We start from the raw sequence: 18,985 nt of genomic DNA on the forward strand, positions 1-18,985 counted from the left end.
GCTGAGGGCTCACGGGTGTGTGGGAGGAGGGCCACAGTGAGGGCTCACGGGTGTGTGGGAGGAGGGCCACGCCCAGGGCTCACGGGTGTGTGTGGGAGGAGGGCCACGCCCAGGGCTCACGTGTGTGTGGGAGGAGGGCCACGCCCAGGGCTCACGGGTGTGTGTGGGAGGAGGGCCACACTGAGGGCTCACGGGTGTGTGGGAGGAGGGCCACGCTGAGGGCTCACGGGTGTGTGGGAGGAGGGCCACGCCGAGGGCTCACGGGTGTGTGGGAGGAGGGCCACGCTGAGGGCTCACGGGTGTGTGGGAGGAGGGCCACGCTGAGGGCTCGCGGGTATGTGTGGGAGGGCCACGCCCAGGGCTCACGGGTGTGTGGGAGGAGGGCCACACTGAGGGCTCACGTGTGTGTGGGAGGAGGGCCACACTGAGGGCTCACGGGTGTGTGGGAGGAGGGCCACGCTGAGGGCTCACGGGTGTGTGGGAGGAGGGCCACACTGAGGGCTCACGGGGGTGTGTGGGAGGAGGGCCACGCCCAGGGCTCACGGGTGTGTGTGGGAGGAGGGCCACACTGAGGGCTCACGGGTGTGTGTGTGGGAGGAGGGCCACGCCCAGGGCTCACGGGTGTGTGGGAGGAGGGCCACGCCCAGGGCTCACGGGTGTGTGGGAGGAGGGCCACGCTGAGGACTCACGGGTGTGTGTGGGAGGAGGGCCACACTGAGGGCTCACGTGTGTGTGGGAGGAGGGCCACACTGAGGGCTCACGGGTGTGTGGGAGGAGGGCCACGCTGAGGGCTCACGGGTGTGTGGGAGGAGGGCCACGCCCAGGGCTCACGGGTGTGTGGGAGGAGGGCCACGCCGAGGGGTCACGGGTGTGTGGGAGGAGGGCCACGCCCAGGGCTCACGGGTGTGTGTGGGAGGAGGGCCACGCCGAGGGCTCACGGGTGTGTGGGAGGAGGGCCACGGTGAGGGCTCACGGGTGTGTGGGAGGAGGGCCACGCTGAGGGCTCGCACTCCGCGGACCAGGGGCTGCACTGGACAAACAGACTGACGAGTAAGAGCGACGGCCAGAGCCTCTGCTGTGACCCGGCCTCCAGAGCTGCTGTCCACATGCTTGTTTCTAGAAGTGTCTTCCCGTCCTCCCCGGGCTGTCTCTCACCCACTACCTCAGAGAGGGCAGAGAGGGAGGCGCGAAGGGAAACTCTGACTTTCTCAGGGACATGGGTGGCCTGGAATTCCAGTTAGCCAGAGCTTTTATTGATTCATCTTTAGAATTATGTTTTATTTTAAAAAATACATTTTATTGATTTCAGAGAGAAAGGGAGGGGGGAGAGATAGAAACATAGATGAGAATCACTGATCAGCTGCCTCCTGCACGCTCCCCCACTGGGGATGGAGCCTGCACCTGGGCATGTGCCCTGACCGGAAATTGAACCGTGACCTCCTGGTTCATAGGTCGACGCTCAACCACTGAGCCACACGGGCTGGGCTAGAATTACCTGCTTTTAATCTCACCTACCTTAGAAGTCAGTTTGCAGCAATTCAAACTATTTGCAATTCAGACGTTCCAAGTCACAACTCAGTTGTGGGGCAAGTCGGCAGTTTATGGCCAATATGTGAAGTGATTGGAACTTGATTTAAATGTCTGTGAGCAGGTGACTCCTCCAGGGAGAGACTTCCAGCTTAGAAATAACCTTTAAAAAGAGTATGTCCTTCCCTCGCTGGTGTGGCTCAGTGGATAGAGCGCTGGCCTGCGGACTGAAGGGTCCCAGGTTTGATTTTGGTCAGGGCACATGCCCAGGTTGCAGGCTCAATTCCCAGTAGGGGGCGTGCAGGAGGCAGCGATCAATGATTCTCATCAATGTTTCTATCTCCTCTCCCTCTCTGAAATCAATAAAAATATATTTATGAAAAAAAAGTATGTCCTAAATAGTTTACAGAAGTTAACGTCTAACCAAAGCAGCGCCAGTGATACAGTGGCATCTCTGATGGACACATGGACCCACAGGGGATAGTCACTGCAGAGAGGGGTACAGGTGGTCAGAGAGGCAGGACGGGGTGACAGCTCTGAGAACTCAATCACCTCTGAACACAAACTCCAACCACACCCAATGACAGACACACAAACCAAAGCAAAATGAGTGATAATAAACCAGAATGTGTGGAACCCTCATGAGAAGGCCCAGAGAATTAAAATTAGAACTTATTGGTCATCAGTTATATACTAGGTATACTGTGTGCTTTTTTTTCCCCCCTGCCTTGGTGTTCTTTGTGTTTTTTTTCTTAATAAATCTTTATTGTTCAGATTATCACAGGTGTTCCTCTTTTTTTTCCCCCCATAGCTTCCCTCCACCTGATTCCCCACCCCATCCCATGCCCTTACCCTCCGCCACTGTCTTCATCCATAGGTGTAAGATTTTTGTCCAATTTCTTCCCGCACCCCTCACACCCCCTTCCCCTGAGAATTGTCAGTCCACTCCCTTTCTATGTCCCTGATTCTATTATATTCACCAGTCCATTCTGTTCTTCAGATTTTTTATTCACTTGTTGGTAGGTATTTGATGTCTTTTTGTTGTTCATAATTTTTACCTTTACCTTTTTCCTCTTCTTCCTCTTCTTAAAGAATTCCCTTCAGCATTTCATATAATCCTGGTTTGGTGGTGATGAACTCCTTTAGCTTTTTCTTGTCTGTGAAGCTCTTTATCTGACCTTCAATTCTGAATGATAGCTTTGCTGGGTAGAGTAATCTTGGTTGTAGGTTCTTGCTGTTCATCACTTTGACTATTTCTTGCCACTCCCTTCTGGCCTGCATAGTTTCTGTTGAGAAATCAGCTGACAGTCATATGGGTACTCCCTTGTAGATAACTAACCGTTTTCCTCTTGCTGCTTTCAAGATTCTCTCCTTGTCTTTTGCCCTTGGCATTTTAATTATGATGTGTCTTGGTGTGGTCCTCTTTGGATTCCTCTTGTTTGGGGTTCTGTGCTTCCTGGACTTGTAAATCTATTTCTTTCACCAGGTAGGGAAAGTTTTCTGTCATTATTTCTTCCAATAGGCCTTCAATATCCTGCTCTCTCTCTTCTTCTGGCACCTCAAAAATCCGGATGTTGGTACACTTAAAGCCATCCCAGAGGCTCCTTACACTATCCTCACACTTTTGGATTCTTATTTCTTTCTGCCTCTCTGGTTGGGTGATTTTTGCTTCCTCATATTCCAGATCTTTGGTTTGATGCTTGAGGTATGTTGATCTACAGTTGAGTTTCTGTATATTCTTTATTTCACACAGTGTATGCTTAATTTCTGACTGGTCCTTTTCCTTTTTTTTTTTTTTTTTTTTGGCATTCTCATTAAGGTCCTTGAAGGTCTCTTCAAGTTTCTCAGCGGTTTTTAGAAGATTCTTGAGTAACCTTATAAATGTGGTTTTGAACTCTGTGTCGTCCAGTAGTTTACTTTCCTCCATCTCTCCCGTTCGTGACATGCTTCTGTGTCTCCGCATTTTGGCTGCCTCCCTGTGTTGGTGGAGTGGCTTTGTGTAGTAGGTGACCTATAGGGGCCAGTAGTTCAGCCTCTCCAATCACCCGAGGTGGACGCTCTTGTACACCCCTTTGTGGGCTGAGTGCAAAGTCTTGGTGTAGTTAAGCCTTGATTGCTGTTGGTACACTGGGAGGAATTGACCTCCAGGCCAATTGGCTGTGAGGACCTGCTGTGTCTATAATGGAAGAACTGCTGTGCTGGAGACACGCTTATGGTGCAGGCCTTGTTTCAGTGGGGCTTTGGTGCTCACTGAGTCGGCCTCCCGAATGTGTCACTTATGGATGTGAGGAGTTGAAATCTGGTGACTCACACTGACCACTAGGTACACTGGTTTCTGGATCTCCAATGGGGTGCAGTTCAGCTACTGTCTGAGGCCACCCTGCAGGAGCTACAGCGAGAACCACAGTCCTCTCCTCCCTGCTTAGAGCTTGGAGGCTTTGAAGCTGTCTGCTCCGGGTTGCAAGTTTGCTATGTTAAGCTGCAACTGAAAAGGCCATTCATATGAAAAAGCCACTGCTTGGAGCTTGGGTGGGCTTGTAGGTTGTGCGGGGTGGAGTCTCAGGGCGTCACTAGGCTAGGGTGTGGCAAACAGCAATGGCTGGCAGTGAGCCGTCTCTGCCTCTCCGACCACGTCCCCGTGTCTCACACCCCAACACAGCAAACAATTATTCTTATGCGCAACTCTGTAAGCAAGCCACCCTCACTTTCTGACCCGATGACAGACAGTCCAGCTTCTCCCCATAGTAGTTTGGGTCCCTCATGTCTCCCCAGAAACTGGATTTCAGAGAAATCGGGAGCTTATCTCTCTTCGTGTTGAAGAAAGCAACGCCCGCCACCAGCCGGGATCCGCCGCCAGCCTGGATCACGCGCGCCTCCGTATCTCAGCTTTTCAGCGCTTGTGCCCTGAATGCTCTTTCCTCTTTTCTTCTAGTTGTAGAACTTCCACTCAGCCAGCTTTCCCGTGGTTCTGGGTGATAGACGTTTTGTCTTTTAGTTGTAGTTTTGAAATTGTTGTGCACGGCAGCAGTTTAGATGTTTACCTATGCCGCCATCTTGGATCTCCTCTATTGGGTGCTTTTTAAAATATTCATAAAGCAACTTTTAATTGCACTTAAACAGGTGAGAAGTCTAAAACATTTTATTTTATAAATATACTCGTGACCCGGTGCATGAAATTCATGCACATTAAAAGGGGATTAATTAGAGGAAATACTTTAATATTGCTATTTGCCCTTTCTCTATAATAGAAGTGTTAGAGATGAAAGAAAATTAGTAAAATGTATATGAAAACCTTCCTCCTGTCAGAGTCTGGGGTGTGCTGTGGGACCCAGAGTCAAGTCCCCGCCCACCCACGTGCGCCTCAAAATCGCACGAGACCCAGACCCGGCCGCTCCCCGCATTGGGCTAGATCCAGACCCTTGTCAAGCCCTGCTGGGCGGGGTTGCAGCCTGAGGTCCCCCATCAAGCCCTGCTGGGCAAGGGGCGTGGCCTGAGGTCCCCCAGCCTGGCACTGGGGGAGCAGCCTGAGGTCTCCCGGCCCAGCACCGGGGGGGGAGGGGCGCACCTTGAGGTCCCCTGTCAAGTCATGCCAGGGGGGGGATCAGCCTGAGGTCCCCCGGCCTGGTACCAGGGCAGGGGGCATGGCCTGAGGTCCCCCATCAAGCCCTGCCGGGTGTGGGTTGCGGCCTGAGGTCCCCTGTCAAGCCCCACAGGGGTGGAGGGGGCGCGCAGCCTCAGGTCCCTGCTGATTGCTCATTAAAGCACGTTACGGGAACTCAGCCTCCACTGTGGGTGCAGCCATCTTGTGTTATGGAAACCCTGCCTCCGCTGTGGGCGCCTCCATCTTTGTGGCAGAGTGACAGTCAATTTGCATATTCCCTCTTTATTATACAGGATTCTCAATGACCAGAGACAGGACTTAGTCAGCATGAGAAACCCTGTGGCAGCGTGGTGCTGCCCGAGGGGGAGCAGGGTGGCCGCGCCCAGCGCACCAGGCGTGGGCTGTCCACCGGGGCTGGGGAGGCAGAGAGAAAGGAAGGGTGGCTTCATGCTAGAGTCTTAGAAACAGCAAATCCACACAATCTTAAGTAAAAATGGGTGATTTATTATATAAAATGATTGGCAGCATACAGAGAATCACTTCTTGTTCACCTTGACATGTTTATTCGAGGTGCCAAGCAACAGTTGGAAGAGCTGGTTACGAACTACCAAAAGGTTTATGTTTGGGGAAATTATTCAAGTTATGAGATGCTAAGTAAATAAATGCACTTCAAAATACAGCAAGTGCACAGTGTGAGAGCAATGACCTTCAATGAATGGTTCCTTCAGCAAACCAACCGACGAGGAGCACAAGGAAAGTCAAGTTAGACATGGACCAAGTGTATTGCTCATTGTAAAATCACTAAAAACAAACAAAACAGAGAACTAAACAAGTAATTAGGATTCAAAAAAGAATAAGAATATTCCAATCTACGCATTTTCTCTATCGATAGACGATGTGGAGGCTGCCCGCGTGCCCGCTGGCTGCGCTGAGGCCCCGGGCAGATGCCGAGCCCCGTTCCTTGCAGGCGAGAGCGCGAGGTGCTGGGAGGAAGGAAGAACGCCGCGCCTGCCCTCGCACAGAGAACTTACCACTGAGCACGCTCAGCGCAGGACAGGACGCCTCTGCTTCTGAAGACACTTCCCCCGTCTCCAGCCAATGGCCAGGCAAGTGGGAGTCTCTGGGTTGGAATCTTCTTGCCAAACCGAGATGCAAACCAGAAAACCTGGATCCCACCTGTAATCTTGGTTGTAAAAAGGAAAAGAAACCACAATACCGACTCTTTAAATTCACAAACTAAACTACAGAAGTCAGGTGGTGCGTGAGGGCACGGGCCCTGAGCCCAGGGAGCTCGGGCGCGGCACCGCGAGGGCTCACAGCACCGTCCACAGTTCAGGGCCCTGAGTCTGATCAGAGAGAAGCCACGGGGAAGCAGAGCAAGCCTGCTCGGCAGCAGGCCATGGCACACGGCTGGGCTACCTTCACCTCGTATTTACGGTCTTAAAGCTGCAGACAATGACCACCACAGTGGAATCACACACACGGTTTAAAGCTTGTTTTTAAAAAAAGGCGTTTTGATTCAATAAGGCCACCTGAGTGACATCTTCAATGACGGCAAGCCCACCATTTTAAAGGGAAATCATTTTTATTTCAAAACCTAAGGATGACTATAAAAAGGAAGTGTTTAATGAAATGGTTGGGTAAACTGCGCGCGACGGCCTTGGAGGAGGAGCCTCGGAGGAGTGGGAGCGCACAGCGACCCCCGGTCGGCGCTGACCCGTCAGCCTCTGGCTCCGGCGCCGCCCGGGGTGGTAAGAGCACTTCAGCCTCGACGGGGACCCCGCGCGTGACCGGCACACACGCCACGGCGCTGCTGGCGGGACACGGTCAGCCCAGAGTCAGCGTCTGCCTCTAACCACGAAGAGACTGGGAAGCAGGTGGCCCCGCTCACAACAAAACCCAACAAACCACCTCCGCTCCCCCTTTCTGAAAAGGGCACGCACACGGAGAACGGCGCCGCTGACTGCCCTGCGAGCAGGACAGACGCAGACCGCTCCCGGGCTTCCTAAACAGGGCCGACCAGCACACGCTGGGTCCTTCCTGCTCAGTCCCGGAGAGAAGACACCACAAAAGCGCAGACCGAAGGCTCCGCGGGGTGACGGGTCACCGTGCAGCCCGACCCGGCCACTGGCCGCGCACAGATTCCCGCCGCGGAGAAGCAGAGCCGTTGAAACCAGTCCTTCTGTTTGTGCCATGACCTTCGGCCTGGCTCTGCCCGGGGCGGGGGGGACGACACCCAGACAGCACCAGGCTCCTGACAAGCATGTGCTCAGGGGGCCCCGCTTAGGGGGGTCACACGACGTCGACGCCGCCGTCCGGCTGCCCACCGCTCACCAGCGGAGCTTCCAGCTCCACCTCACAGGCGACCAGCGCCGCCTTCAGCTCCCCTTGCGCTCGATGGACCACGTAGAACATGAGGCCGACGCTGACGACAACCTGGGAATGAAACAGAGCAGGCCGTGAGCGCCTCACGCGGAGGACGGGGAGAGAGCGCCCACATACCGGCTCAGGACGCTCTCAGACACGCAGGGAAGGACGGGAAGCGGTTCGCCCCGTCACCCACTCTCCCCGGTAGTCTGCTGGGAGTGGGGCCGACATCTACAGGCGACCAGGACTTGGCGCCAGGGAAGCACACGCAGGAATGCGCCCCTCCAGCCCACATGCGACGTCCCGCCAAGCCCGTCCCTTTAGCTAACAAGCTTCCCCAAGGACTGCGATGTGGCGGCGAGGGAGTGCGGCTGAACCGCGTGACGGCCTGCCTGGCTCCTCTCTGCACACCTGGCGACGCCCACAGGGCCCGGCCGCTGAGCAGCACCACCTGCAGACGAAATGCCTGCTGCGGTCCAACGCGGCCCATGAGCCCCCACTTGAGAAATGAAAAGCCAGTAAGCTTCAAGATTACACAGACCACGGATGCGAAATGTGTGTCCTTAGGAAGAAAACCAAAGGAACTCTGAGGATGGTGGAAATGCCGGTCAAAGGGAGTCGAGAGGAGGCGTCACGGACAGCCAGGCCCGCCTGCTGCTCGGGTGATGCCAGCCCAGGGCCTCACCCCCTCACAGCAGCCCCCTCTCGCCCAGCAACGGTTGTGCCCAGAACAGTTTTCTGAGGGAGACGAGGAACCTCAGCTACCGCTTTGAGAAACACTGACTTAGGGGCGGGGAGGAAAACATCCTAGGGAGTGGGCCAGGCCGGCGGAAAAGCCGTGAAGAAATCGAGGTGCTCAGGGAGGCGGCCCCCGTGTGCAGTCTGACGGAGACGAGGTGGTGTGTGGCTTCGGGGCCCGTGACAAGGCCACGGGACGGAGGCTCAGACCCAGAGGCAAACCTCTGGCTCCATCCCCACGGGCGCCCCCCAGAGGTCCTCCCAGACCCGGGACCTGCGGTGTGTACCGACTCTCCCCTCGGCTAAGCCGTGACGTGTGGAAACACGCGTGTTTTACAAGGTTTCCTATTAAACAGAAGCCCAAGCACAGGTGGGAGGGCCCCCTGCCAGCAGAGGACGCTCACCATCGCCAGGAGGCACGGGCAAACCAGAGGCGCGCGCGTTCTCAGGTGGAAACGGGTTCCGTTTGAGGACCTGACGCTCCTGTGAGTCGGGAAGAGCCGTGGAAAAGGGGGAGGAGGGGAGACGATGGGAGGAGGGGAGACGTTCAGGCGCCGAGGGGCGGCTGACACCGCACTGACACCAGCCCCCGTCTGCCGGGCCCACGACCCCCAGGTGCAGGTGTGAAGATGAGACTCGGGCTCCTCGGGGGGCTCTGGCTGTGGCCGCACACATATGGGGAGACACATGAGGGACTGGAGAGGCCGTGGGTCCCAGCCTGTTTCCAACACGGACTAGCTGGCCTGGTCCGAGCACCACGTGCCACTGTTCAATTCCGTGGCCCCTGGGCCCTGCCGGCAGCTCGAACCCTGACGCAGACTGTGCGTCCCCAGCAGCGGAGGAGGCCCCGGGCCCGCTCGGCCTCGCGGAGCCACTCCTCTTCTGGTGGGCGCCCCTCCGATGACGGTTCTTCCCGCTCCCATCCCGCATCTGCAGGTGAGCCCGGTCCTCCCGGGAACAGACTCCGCGGGGAGTAACGTGGCCGGTCCGAGTGAGGAGCCTTCCCTTCTTGTTGGGGTGGTGGTTTCCGTAAACGCCTCGTTAAGGAAGATTTGCTCCCCCCGTTTGTACCCTAAGGTAAGTTTGCCAGCTCCCGTGGGGGTGAGACATGGTGGGAAAAGAAGATCCTGCACTTGCAGACACTCCACTGACCACTGACCACTGCACACATGTCCCGTCCCCACACAGGACTGCAGGGGCGATGTGCCGAGATGCACTTAACACGCTGAGAATCTTGGGAAAGACATGAGTTCGAGGGGTTCTAACTATTCACACATAACATAGAGGAAAAGAGGTTTCAAATGGGTCACCCATTTTCAGGAAACTGGAGAAGATACTGAAAAAATGTTGAGAATGCAGAGCCCACCAGAATCTTCTAGGGCCTCAGGATGATTCTAAACAAATGATTCCACAGACAGAATGCATAGAAAGCTTAATGTGACTTGCATTCATAAAAATAAACCAACTATAATAACTCTAAACCTAGATTCAGTTTATCTAAAAAATATACAGTTCTGAAGGCAAATGATAAAATAAAAATGCCTGACCCCCCCCAAACAGCAAAATCATTGGCAAGTTTTCTTGCTGAGCCCTTCGGCTGACACGCCGCCTGTGCAGCTCACAGGCCGACTGCTCACTGCTCGTGTGCACAGGCGCGTCGCCCCTACGGTACATGGCACCTCAAAACCCTGACAACAGCACCGCTGACAGAGCATCTGTGACCTGACACCACATGTCAGTAACGGCAGGAATCAAAACTAACAAGTGCTGACCAGTCACGCAGTCACCGTCTCGCTAGCACTACCTGTCAGCCGACCACTGTCCCTGGTCATGAGCGTGGCCGGCCCCTACGCGGCCTCAGCTCAGCGGCCTGCCTGCCGCTGTCACCGTGGACAGATGCCAGCTGCTGGGGTGTGACAAACTAGCTCTTGGGGGTCGGAGGTGGGAACCTTGATTTGGAGCACCTGCCATTCCCGCGGTGTAAATATTTCTGCCGTGATAGTTCCATGCCAGCAACGCACCATCACTGAGGGAGCACCGTGAAGGTATGTCCAAGGTGGGCTTGAAATAATAACAATACAAACCTCCGGGGTTTTGGTAGGAGTTACATGGGCTCAACTATATGGCAAGTGAAGCACTCAATCAAGGACAGCTGTCACCTCACCATCACCACCTTAACTAGATCGTCAAAATTTATGATGACTTTTTATTTTGGTAAATCTCAGGAATAAAATGTATCATAACTAAAGAAATAAACTAACTCTTCCTGTATGCAATTTAAATGCACTAAATTAATGAGCCTACATACAGAACTTTTCTCTTTTATCAACCTCTTACTAGGTGTACCGGTTAATAATGGCAGATTTTGTAATAAAAAAACACATGATAATTTCGAGAGAAACATCCAAGGTGCTTTATTCAAAGTAATGTCCATCGCTAGCTACACATTTCCCCCATCTTTCAGGTAATTTGTGGATACTGTCCCAATAGAACTTTTCTCGTTTTGAGGCAAACCATTCAGAGACCCAATTTTCCACTTCTTCGTACGTTTTGAAGTGCTGCTCAGAAAGTGCGTGTGCCATCGATCGGAACAAGTGGTCATCTGAAGGAGCAAGGTCTGGTGAATACGGCGGGTGGGTTAATACTTCCCAGGCAAGATCTTTTAACGTGTCTTTAGCTGGTTTTGAAGTGTGTGATGGTGCGTCATCACGAAGCAAAATTACTTTGCAGTGTCTTCTGGCCCATTCTGGTCATTTCATGATCAAAGTCTGGTTCAAATTGATTATTTGTTGTCAGTAGCGATCAGTATTAATGGTTTCACCTGGTTTTAGAAGCTCATAACACACCACACCTTCCTGATCCCATCAAACGCAGAGCATTGTCTTCTTTCCAAAGCGATTTGGCCTTGCAGTCGATGTTGATAGTTGACCTGGATCAACCCATGATTTTGTGCATTTGGGATTCTCAAAATAAGTCCACTTTTCATCACCAGTCACAATTCGATGCAAAAAAGACTTTCTTTCACATTTTACTGATGACTTTTCGGTTTTCCATTTGTTTTTCGTTCAGTTGATGTGGCACCCATTTTCCTTCCTTTAAAATCTTTCCCATTGCTTGTAAACCATCGGAAATTATTTGCTGAGCATCGTTTAATCTTTCTGCAAGTTGTTTTTGAGCTTGACACTCATCTTCATCCAGTAATGCTTGTAATTGTTGGTCTTCAAACTTTTTCGGTTGACCTGGACATTCTTTGTCTTTCACATCGAAATTATCACTTTTAAAGCGTTTAAACCAGCGTTCACAAGTATCTTGAGATGGAGCATGTTCACCATAAGCTTCCCGAAGTATACGATAACTTTTTCTTCAAAATAAAGTAATGAATTAAAACTTCCCACAAATGCTCTTTTTTTTTTGGCACAAAATTCGACATTTTTAAGCATAACACCTTCAGCAAATTTGACATATGAAGTTTTGAAGTTTTGTTTGTCAATACAACAAAATAGTATACATATCAAATCACATATATATATATAAACATATGTGTAACTCCATCTATTGAAAAAATCCGCATTATTAACTGGTACACCTAGTATATGGTATTACCTGTTCCCCAACCTATATTACAAAGTGCATGATAATAATCCATTATACAAATCTTATTTAGATTTGTAGCAGAAATATTTACTTTTTAGAAAGCAATACTTTCTAAAAAATGTTTGCTCTACATCAAATTATACCAGAAAAAAATATATATTACCAATATAATATTCTAAGAAACAGAAGAGTTCAATAATTTGAAGATAAAGTAACTAAGATAAAAAGCCAACCCCACCAAATCTCACTAAAGTGATTTTCCAAAACAGAGGATTAACAGTTCACACTAACTCAATAGAGTATTTGATTTAGTGGTGACTGTGAAAATAATCACCAAAGAAAGAACCCTGTTTTTGTCATTGCTTTTTGTTTAAGATAATCTTCAATTCAGTTCCATACACTTCCTTATATCCACACAATTAAAATGTAAATGTTGTGAAAATATTACGTGTGATTGAAAGAACACGAAAATACATAAAAAGCAAAAATCTTCTTAAATTATTTTCGATGAAATCTGTTAGGTTTAAATCAGCAATGTGTTACAAGAGGGAAAAAGACAGCCCCTGGCCTTAAACTCACCTGTAAACAAAACACCACATATCCGCTCACCGTCTGCTCGGCAATGACATCTTCCATGGTCCGCAGAGTGGTGCCCAGGTAGGAGTTCAGGAGCTGGGTGGGCAGCAGCCCTGCCGAGGACGCCAGCAGGTAGCTGGGTAAGGGGAGCTCGGTCATCTGCAAGACCAAGGGAGAGGGCAGGGTGACGCACCACCGGACACCTCGCCCTCACGCGGGCTGTGCCCACGTCTGGCTATGGATTTTCCCTGGGAGCAGAGGGAGCTGAGTTTTAAAGATGATTATCAAGGGAACACATGCAGAACGGATTAAGAATAAAATAAAGTTTAAAATGGTTCAATGTTCGATTTTTCTACCATGCAAGGTAACACGTGCGACTCTTTCCTTCTTCCACGCACAGAAACAGGGCCGTGGCCGCTCTGTAACGCCTCCTCGGTCACACCTTCACCCGAGGGTCACACCTTCCGGGGCTGAGCGCCCCCAGCCACCCTGTCTCTGAGCCCCAGTCAGCCTCTCCGTCTGTGAAACGAAGATAAACCACCTCCCTACATGGCTGCTGTGAGGGTCAGAGGGGTTGGAACAATATCCAGCAGAGGCCTAGCTCGCGACCGGCAGTCCGCCAAGGCAGAGATGGCCTCGTGCGGCCGCTGCTCCCTGTGGACGGGGATCCTGTGCTTCTTCGTCCCGCTCTGAACAAACACTCAGCGGCGACGAGCAGGTGTCTGCACTAACCAGGAGCGGCGGCAGAGCCCCCTCCACCAAACCTCGCAGGACGGCCGGCCGAGTGCGGCCTGTGCTGAGCGAGGGCTGCTCCTGGGTTTCCTCCCCTGACAGACGCCCCGCCGCCCCCAGCAGCGGCTCCGGGGGAGGCCGGGCCAGGAACGCAGCCGGAGCAGAGCCGGAGACCTGCCTGGAGGCGGATCCTCCGCAGCCAAGCTGGGAGCTGCCTGAGGCCGAGAGAACTGCCCCCCCCCCCCCCCCGCCTCCCACACAGGGCCAACTGCCCCCCCCCCCCACTCCTGCTTGCGGTGAGCTGCGTCCCCGCTCCCAGGTGATCCACCAGAGGCAGCTCCGCTGGTGCGGAAGGTCACTCACAACCCCACAACGGCAGACTCACGTCTGCGCCCACAGAGACAGCCAGGCAGACACAGCTACCTGCCTGGAGCCAGAACACAGCCGTCCCCGAGGCCAGGCAGAGGCAACACTGGTGCAGAGCATTAGCGGGCAGGACCAACCCGGCTGCAAGACAGGGCAGGGGCAGCCTGGGGAGGAGGCACAGGACAACTCTGCAAGCTGCATCTGGGCTGGCAGGCAGGTGGGACGGGGCAGGTGGGAGGGGGGCAGGTGGGAAGGCGCAGGTGGGAAGGGGCAGATGGGAGGGGGCAGGTGTGAAAGGACAGGTGGGAGGCAAGTGGGAAAGGACAGGTGGGACTGGGCAGGTGGGACAGGACAGGTGGGACCGGGCAGATGGGAGGAGGCAGGTGGGAAGGGGCAGGTGGGAAGGGGCAGGTGGGAAGGGGCAGGTGGGACGGGGCAGGTGGGATGGGGCAGGTGGGACGGGGCAGGTGGGACGGGGCAGGTGGGACCGGGCAGGTGGGAAAGGACAGGTGGGACCGGGCAGATGGGAGGAGGCAGGTGGGAAGGGGCAGGTGGGAAGGGACAGGTGGGAAGGGGCAGGTGGGAAAGGGCAGGTGGGAGGAGGCAGGTGGGAGGAGGAAGATGGGAGGAGGCAGGTTGGAAGAGGCAGATGGGAGGAGGCAGGTGGGAGGAGGCAGGTGGGAGGAGGCAGGTGGGAAGGGGTAGGTGGGAGGAGGAAGATGGGAGGAGGCAGGTGCGAGGAGGCAGGTGGGAAGGGGTAGGTGGGAAGGGGCAGTTGGGAGGAGGAAGATGGGAGGGGGCAGGGGGGACAGAGGCGGGCAAGCAGGGCTGTCCTGGACACTAGCGAGCGGTTGGGGTTGTTTCCAGGCACAGGCTGGGGACCGTGGGAAGCACGGCAGGACACTAGGTGACACAGGTAGGGCCTTGGGGTGACACGGGGCGTCTAGTTAAGGAATGACGTGAATGGGGCCAAGTTTGAGGAAGGCTCCTGTTAGTTTGGAGCACTCACTGGAAAGGAGAACTTTCTTTGAAATAAACTCGTCAAGTACATAAGAAAATATGACAAAATAAATCTTATATTGCAGCTAGTAATAAAACATTGTATGTTTTGTAAGTTATCTCTAAAATAAATATTTAAGTTACAAAATATCAGAATGCAAAGAATCAGTCCAGAGTCTAAATGTAATGAAGTTTCTCTGAATAGTTAAAAAGATCTTCTTTATAAAGTATGGCAAACTATAGGTTTATAATTTTTGCTCATTCAACAAAACTTTATCAAATGCCTTCTACACACGAGGCCCCACCCTACGCAGATATAAAGACAGGAAACACCCGCCCGGTGGTCACTGGGAGTCACTTTGTAGATTCCTTAACAAGTGCCCATCCATTCAGAAAAAGGCCACAGAAACCATCGGCTGCATTCACTCACCATGTGACAGAGGAAAAGCGGGGACTAGAGAAACACACTAAACCATTCATGATCTTTCCTTCTTCAAGGAAAGATAATTTGTACTTTTCAAAGTTTTTACAATGAACTTATTTTGTAGACAGAACAAAAACCTGTTAAGTAAATTTTAAAAAGACGCCTGCTTTTTTCAATCGAGAAAGGGTAATAAGACATGCGTGTGCACGTTACTACGACACAACAGGCTAGAGAGGTCTGCGAGTTGTAAGCCCAGGAACCAGGTCCCTGAGAAATGCAGTTCTTCTCGGACCCGCAGGCCTGGGGAGTCCACGCCTCTCCACGTACTGGCATGTGCTGGGCTGGTCACTTCCCACTCCACGCCTCCCGTGCTTCAGCTGTTGCGGGTTAGGGTGGATGTGAGCATTAAATAACGTGCCAGGTGGAAGAACGGGGCTTTCACTTAGTAAGTGAACTGTTAAGTATTTATTAAATTTTTTAAAATCTCTGGGTGTCAACATTCTCATTTTGGAATTCATGGGATGGAGAGAAGGAAGTCTCTATATAGAGGTAATATGCAAATTAGACCAGGACTTTGTAATGGATCATGACCAGCCAGGAGGAGGTTGTGCGCACAGGTGAGGCCCGGAGCTGCGTGGTGCTGGGCTGACGGCAGCCGTGGGCTGAGGCGGCCGCGAGGCCCAGGGCTCAGGTCTTGCAGCCCCTGAGGCTGGCAGTGGCAGCAGCAGCAGCAGCGGGATGATGGGGGTGGCGCCTTCCCTGATCAGCCCAGTCGCCTCCCACAGAGGGAGTCCAGACTGCGGCTTAGGCCCGCTCCCCAGGAGGAGGACATCCCCCTGAGGGCTCCGGGACTGTGAGAAGGAGCAGGCCAGGCTGAGACCCCCCCCCCTCCAGTGCGTGCATTTTCGTGCACCGGGCCTCTAGTAGTAAATAATAAGCCAACTACATTTTATCACAGCTATGCCGCAGGTGTTACACACGTTACAACAGAAAGTACAGCTCAGAAGAATAACTATACGTAACTCCTCTCTCTCTAAAATCGATAAATAAAAACATATTTAATAAGTAAGTAAAATACAGAAGGGAAGAAGAAAACAAGAGAAATATGGAGGAGAGCAGCAGTGGGAGGCCATGCAGCCATGTACCAAGTACAACTTCTTACTCGCTTACTTAATATCTTAAAGAGGCATTTTAAAAAAACACCTGTTAAATTAATAAACACGTACTACGTCCCTATTCCTTATTATGCACACAGAACTACACTAGGGACTACAGATACAGTGAGGAAGCAGAGCCTGCTGCGATCCTATCAGCAGACTGCAGTGCAAAGTTTGACTCTATCATTCATTTACTACCTGGTGACCTTGGGTAACAGCAGGGTGGTAACCACAGCCAGGAGGGGCATGTATTTACCTGATGTAATCTTCTCAGCGATCCTATGCAACAGGCACCACTGCTCTCCCCATTTCACAAAGAAGCATCTGACCCACAGAAAGGACAAGCGGCAGGTCAGAGCCTCAGCACAGCCCTGCGCCCTCAGTCACACAGGCTGTGGCCCCCAGGGGCACCCTCTGCAGGGCCTGCTGGGAGGGCGAGCGCGCACAGAAGGACCCGGATGGCAGGCACCGCCGGGGACAGAAAAGGTGCACAGCTCCCCATGACAGTGGAGAAGGAAGCAGACGCGCGGTGCAGTCCCGGCTCCTGAGTCCCCACCTCGCTCAGTCCTAGCTCACTTGCTCTGCACCCGAGCGCGGTGAGCGTGAACGCTCACACTTCCCTGCGAGGCCTGAGGCCCTCCCGCTGCCGCCAGCACCGGGCCTCTGCCTCAGTCTATAGCCACTGACTTTGCTGTGAGAGAAAACACAAGATCTGCAAAAGGATTTCGAAAGAAAAAATTAATTTTGTCACAAAGTTAAGCTGTTTAGAATTATTCTTAATACACAAGTTTACAGACTAAAAACGACTTCTTTTCTAAACAAGACTGTCAGAACCACTCACAGAACATGCAGGCGCTCCTGTGGCTTCGAATGCCGGCCCTGCCGCCAGTGTAAGCCCGCTGAAGGGCTGAGTGCCCAAAGCCCCTGCGAACTCTGCGGGTCACTTCATTTGGGGCTTGTGAACCAGTCCCACCACGTCGGCCCCCAACGTGAAGCAGGGCCGGTGGCTGGCGATGTGCTCCCAGTCACCGTGAGCCACAGACCAGGTCCCGGGCAGCGCACAGGGCAGGTCTGGAGGCGCGCCAAGAGCATGGGACACCGGACCCTGGGGTGACGTTAATGAAATTAACGGGGACTAATAAAGGCTCAGCTCCTGATGCTCTTGGAGCCCTGAGCCCTCTGGCCTCGGTCCTGCCTCTGTGTCAAGCCCACCGCGCTGGGCACCGGACCTGTGATTTCCGAGTGAAGCTCCTTCTAAGAAAGGTCAGCAGGAGGACTTGACCTCTTTACACTGCGTTACAGCAAGTTACGGGCGCCAAGGCCTCTTCAGTGAGGAAATGTGGGTCTGTCTGCAGCTACGCCCCCGGCTCTCGGTCCATCGCACACCGGAGTCCCAGGGCGCAGGCGACAGAGAAGGCTGGGGTGCGGCCCTGGCTCCCTGGCTGGCACTGCGCGCCCAGAGAAGGTGACAAATGGACATTTCCATCCATCTGCACTCAGAGCGGCAAGTTCGGTTTTGACTAAAACCATGCGAAAAGGGGGCATTCCTGCTCCGCCAGACCTCCCGCTGGGGCCTGACCGACCGGCTTCACGGTGAGCTCCCAAGGAGTCCTGGCACCTGTCGCTGTCCTCTGCCGGGCACGGACCCCACGGGCGCCCTCCCCGCCGGGACCTGACGCGGAGCGCAGGCGGGCAGCGCCACTCACCGAGAACACCGCGTTCTGCAGCCCGAACGGGATGGGCGTCAGCCGGGCCAGCGCCACCACCTTGAGGCCGCCGGCGCCCTGCACCACGCGCACGACGGCGCTGAGCCGCTCGCTGCCTCGCACCCGGGCAGCCACGCGCGCCGCCAGCAGCCGCCGGCAGACCACGTGCGCCAGGCCGGTGCCGAGCAGCGCGCCCGCCGCCACGAGCGCCAGGCCCGGCGCGAAGCCGTACAGGTAGCCGGCGGCCACGCTGAGCGCCAGGTAGCCCCAGGCGCAGGGGAAGGACACCGCCACGAAGCCCAGCGCGAAGAGCAGCGGGCCCAGCGGCGGCGGCAGGCCCTCGGCCCAGCGCAGCAGGTGCCGCAGCGCGCGGCGGGCCAGCGCCAGCGAGGCCAGGCCCAGCGCCGCCAGCGCGCAGCCCAGCGCCAGGCCCCGGCCGCAGCGCGCGCGCCCCACCGCGGCCACGCCGACCCCGGGTCGCCCCCGGGCCGTGCGCTCAGCCGGCAGCTCCGAGGCCGCGGGGCCGGGCGCCCAGACCGGGGTCCTCGCGCCCGCCCGCCCGCCCGCCGCAGGGCCCGGCAGCTCGGTGTCGCCCGCAGCTCAGCCGGGCAGTCCCTCTGCCGCGGCGCCCGGCAAGCGGCCCACCATGGCGCGTCCGCCGGGGGCGAGAGGCCTCGCAGAGGCGGGCGGCGGGCGGCCGGTCCCGCCAAGAGTGAGAAACTCGGACCCTCAGCGGCGCGCCCGCCCCTTTCCGGCCGGGAGGCGGGGCCTCGGCGCGGGGCGTGGTCTGCGCGAGCCGCCCTCTGGCCCCGCCCCCTGGACGCAAGGCCCGCCCTTCGTGACGCACGGGCCGGGGGCGGAGTCGGCTGGGTCTCAGGTTCCAGCCGCCGGGCCCTCGTCCCCCGTCCCCGCCCCGCAGCCGGCGCGGGACCGGCGCTCTGGGGACCGGTGGTCGGTGCGGCGGGAACCCTGGGTGCGGGGTGGTGGGTCCTCCGCCGATGGGGGTCTCCGGGCGGGAGACTACGGGAGAGACGAGCGTCTACAGGGGGCTCCAGACTGGACATGGGAGGCGGCAACGGAGTCAAACATGCCCGGCGGGGGGCTCAGGGCCCGGAAGGGGGGGATGCAGCAGCAGCAGCAGCACCCAGACTCGGACGGCGGGGCGGCCATCACCGGAGGGAAGTGGGGTGGAGGGTAA

General features: G+C 54.9%; 1 protein-coding gene across 1 annotated transcript in view; it reads right to left on the reverse strand.

Annotated features, from left to right (window-relative positions):
- Window positions 1-5,629: 5,629 nt before the first annotated feature.
- Window positions 5,630-18,985, reverse strand: part of TMEM64 (transmembrane protein 64) — a 54,291-nt gene continuing 40,935 nt past the window's right edge. The window contains exons 3-5 of the mRNA XM_008158865.3: window positions 17,788-18,386; window positions 12,407-12,562; window positions 5,630-7,564 (exon numbers count right to left, since the gene is read on the reverse strand). Coding sequence (XP_008157087.2) covers window positions 7,421-7,564; window positions 12,407-12,562; window positions 17,788-18,386 — 899 coding nt within the window. The 3' untranslated portion in view covers window positions 5,630-7,420. The remainder of the gene's footprint in view (window positions 7,565-12,406; window positions 12,563-17,787; window positions 18,387-18,985) is intronic.

Source organism: Eptesicus fuscus, chromosome 19, assembly GCF_027574615.1.
Source record: "Eptesicus fuscus isolate TK198812 chromosome 19, DD_ASM_mEF_20220401, whole genome shotgun sequence".
NCBI lineage: Eukaryota > Metazoa > Chordata > Mammalia > Chiroptera > Vespertilionidae > Eptesicus > Eptesicus fuscus.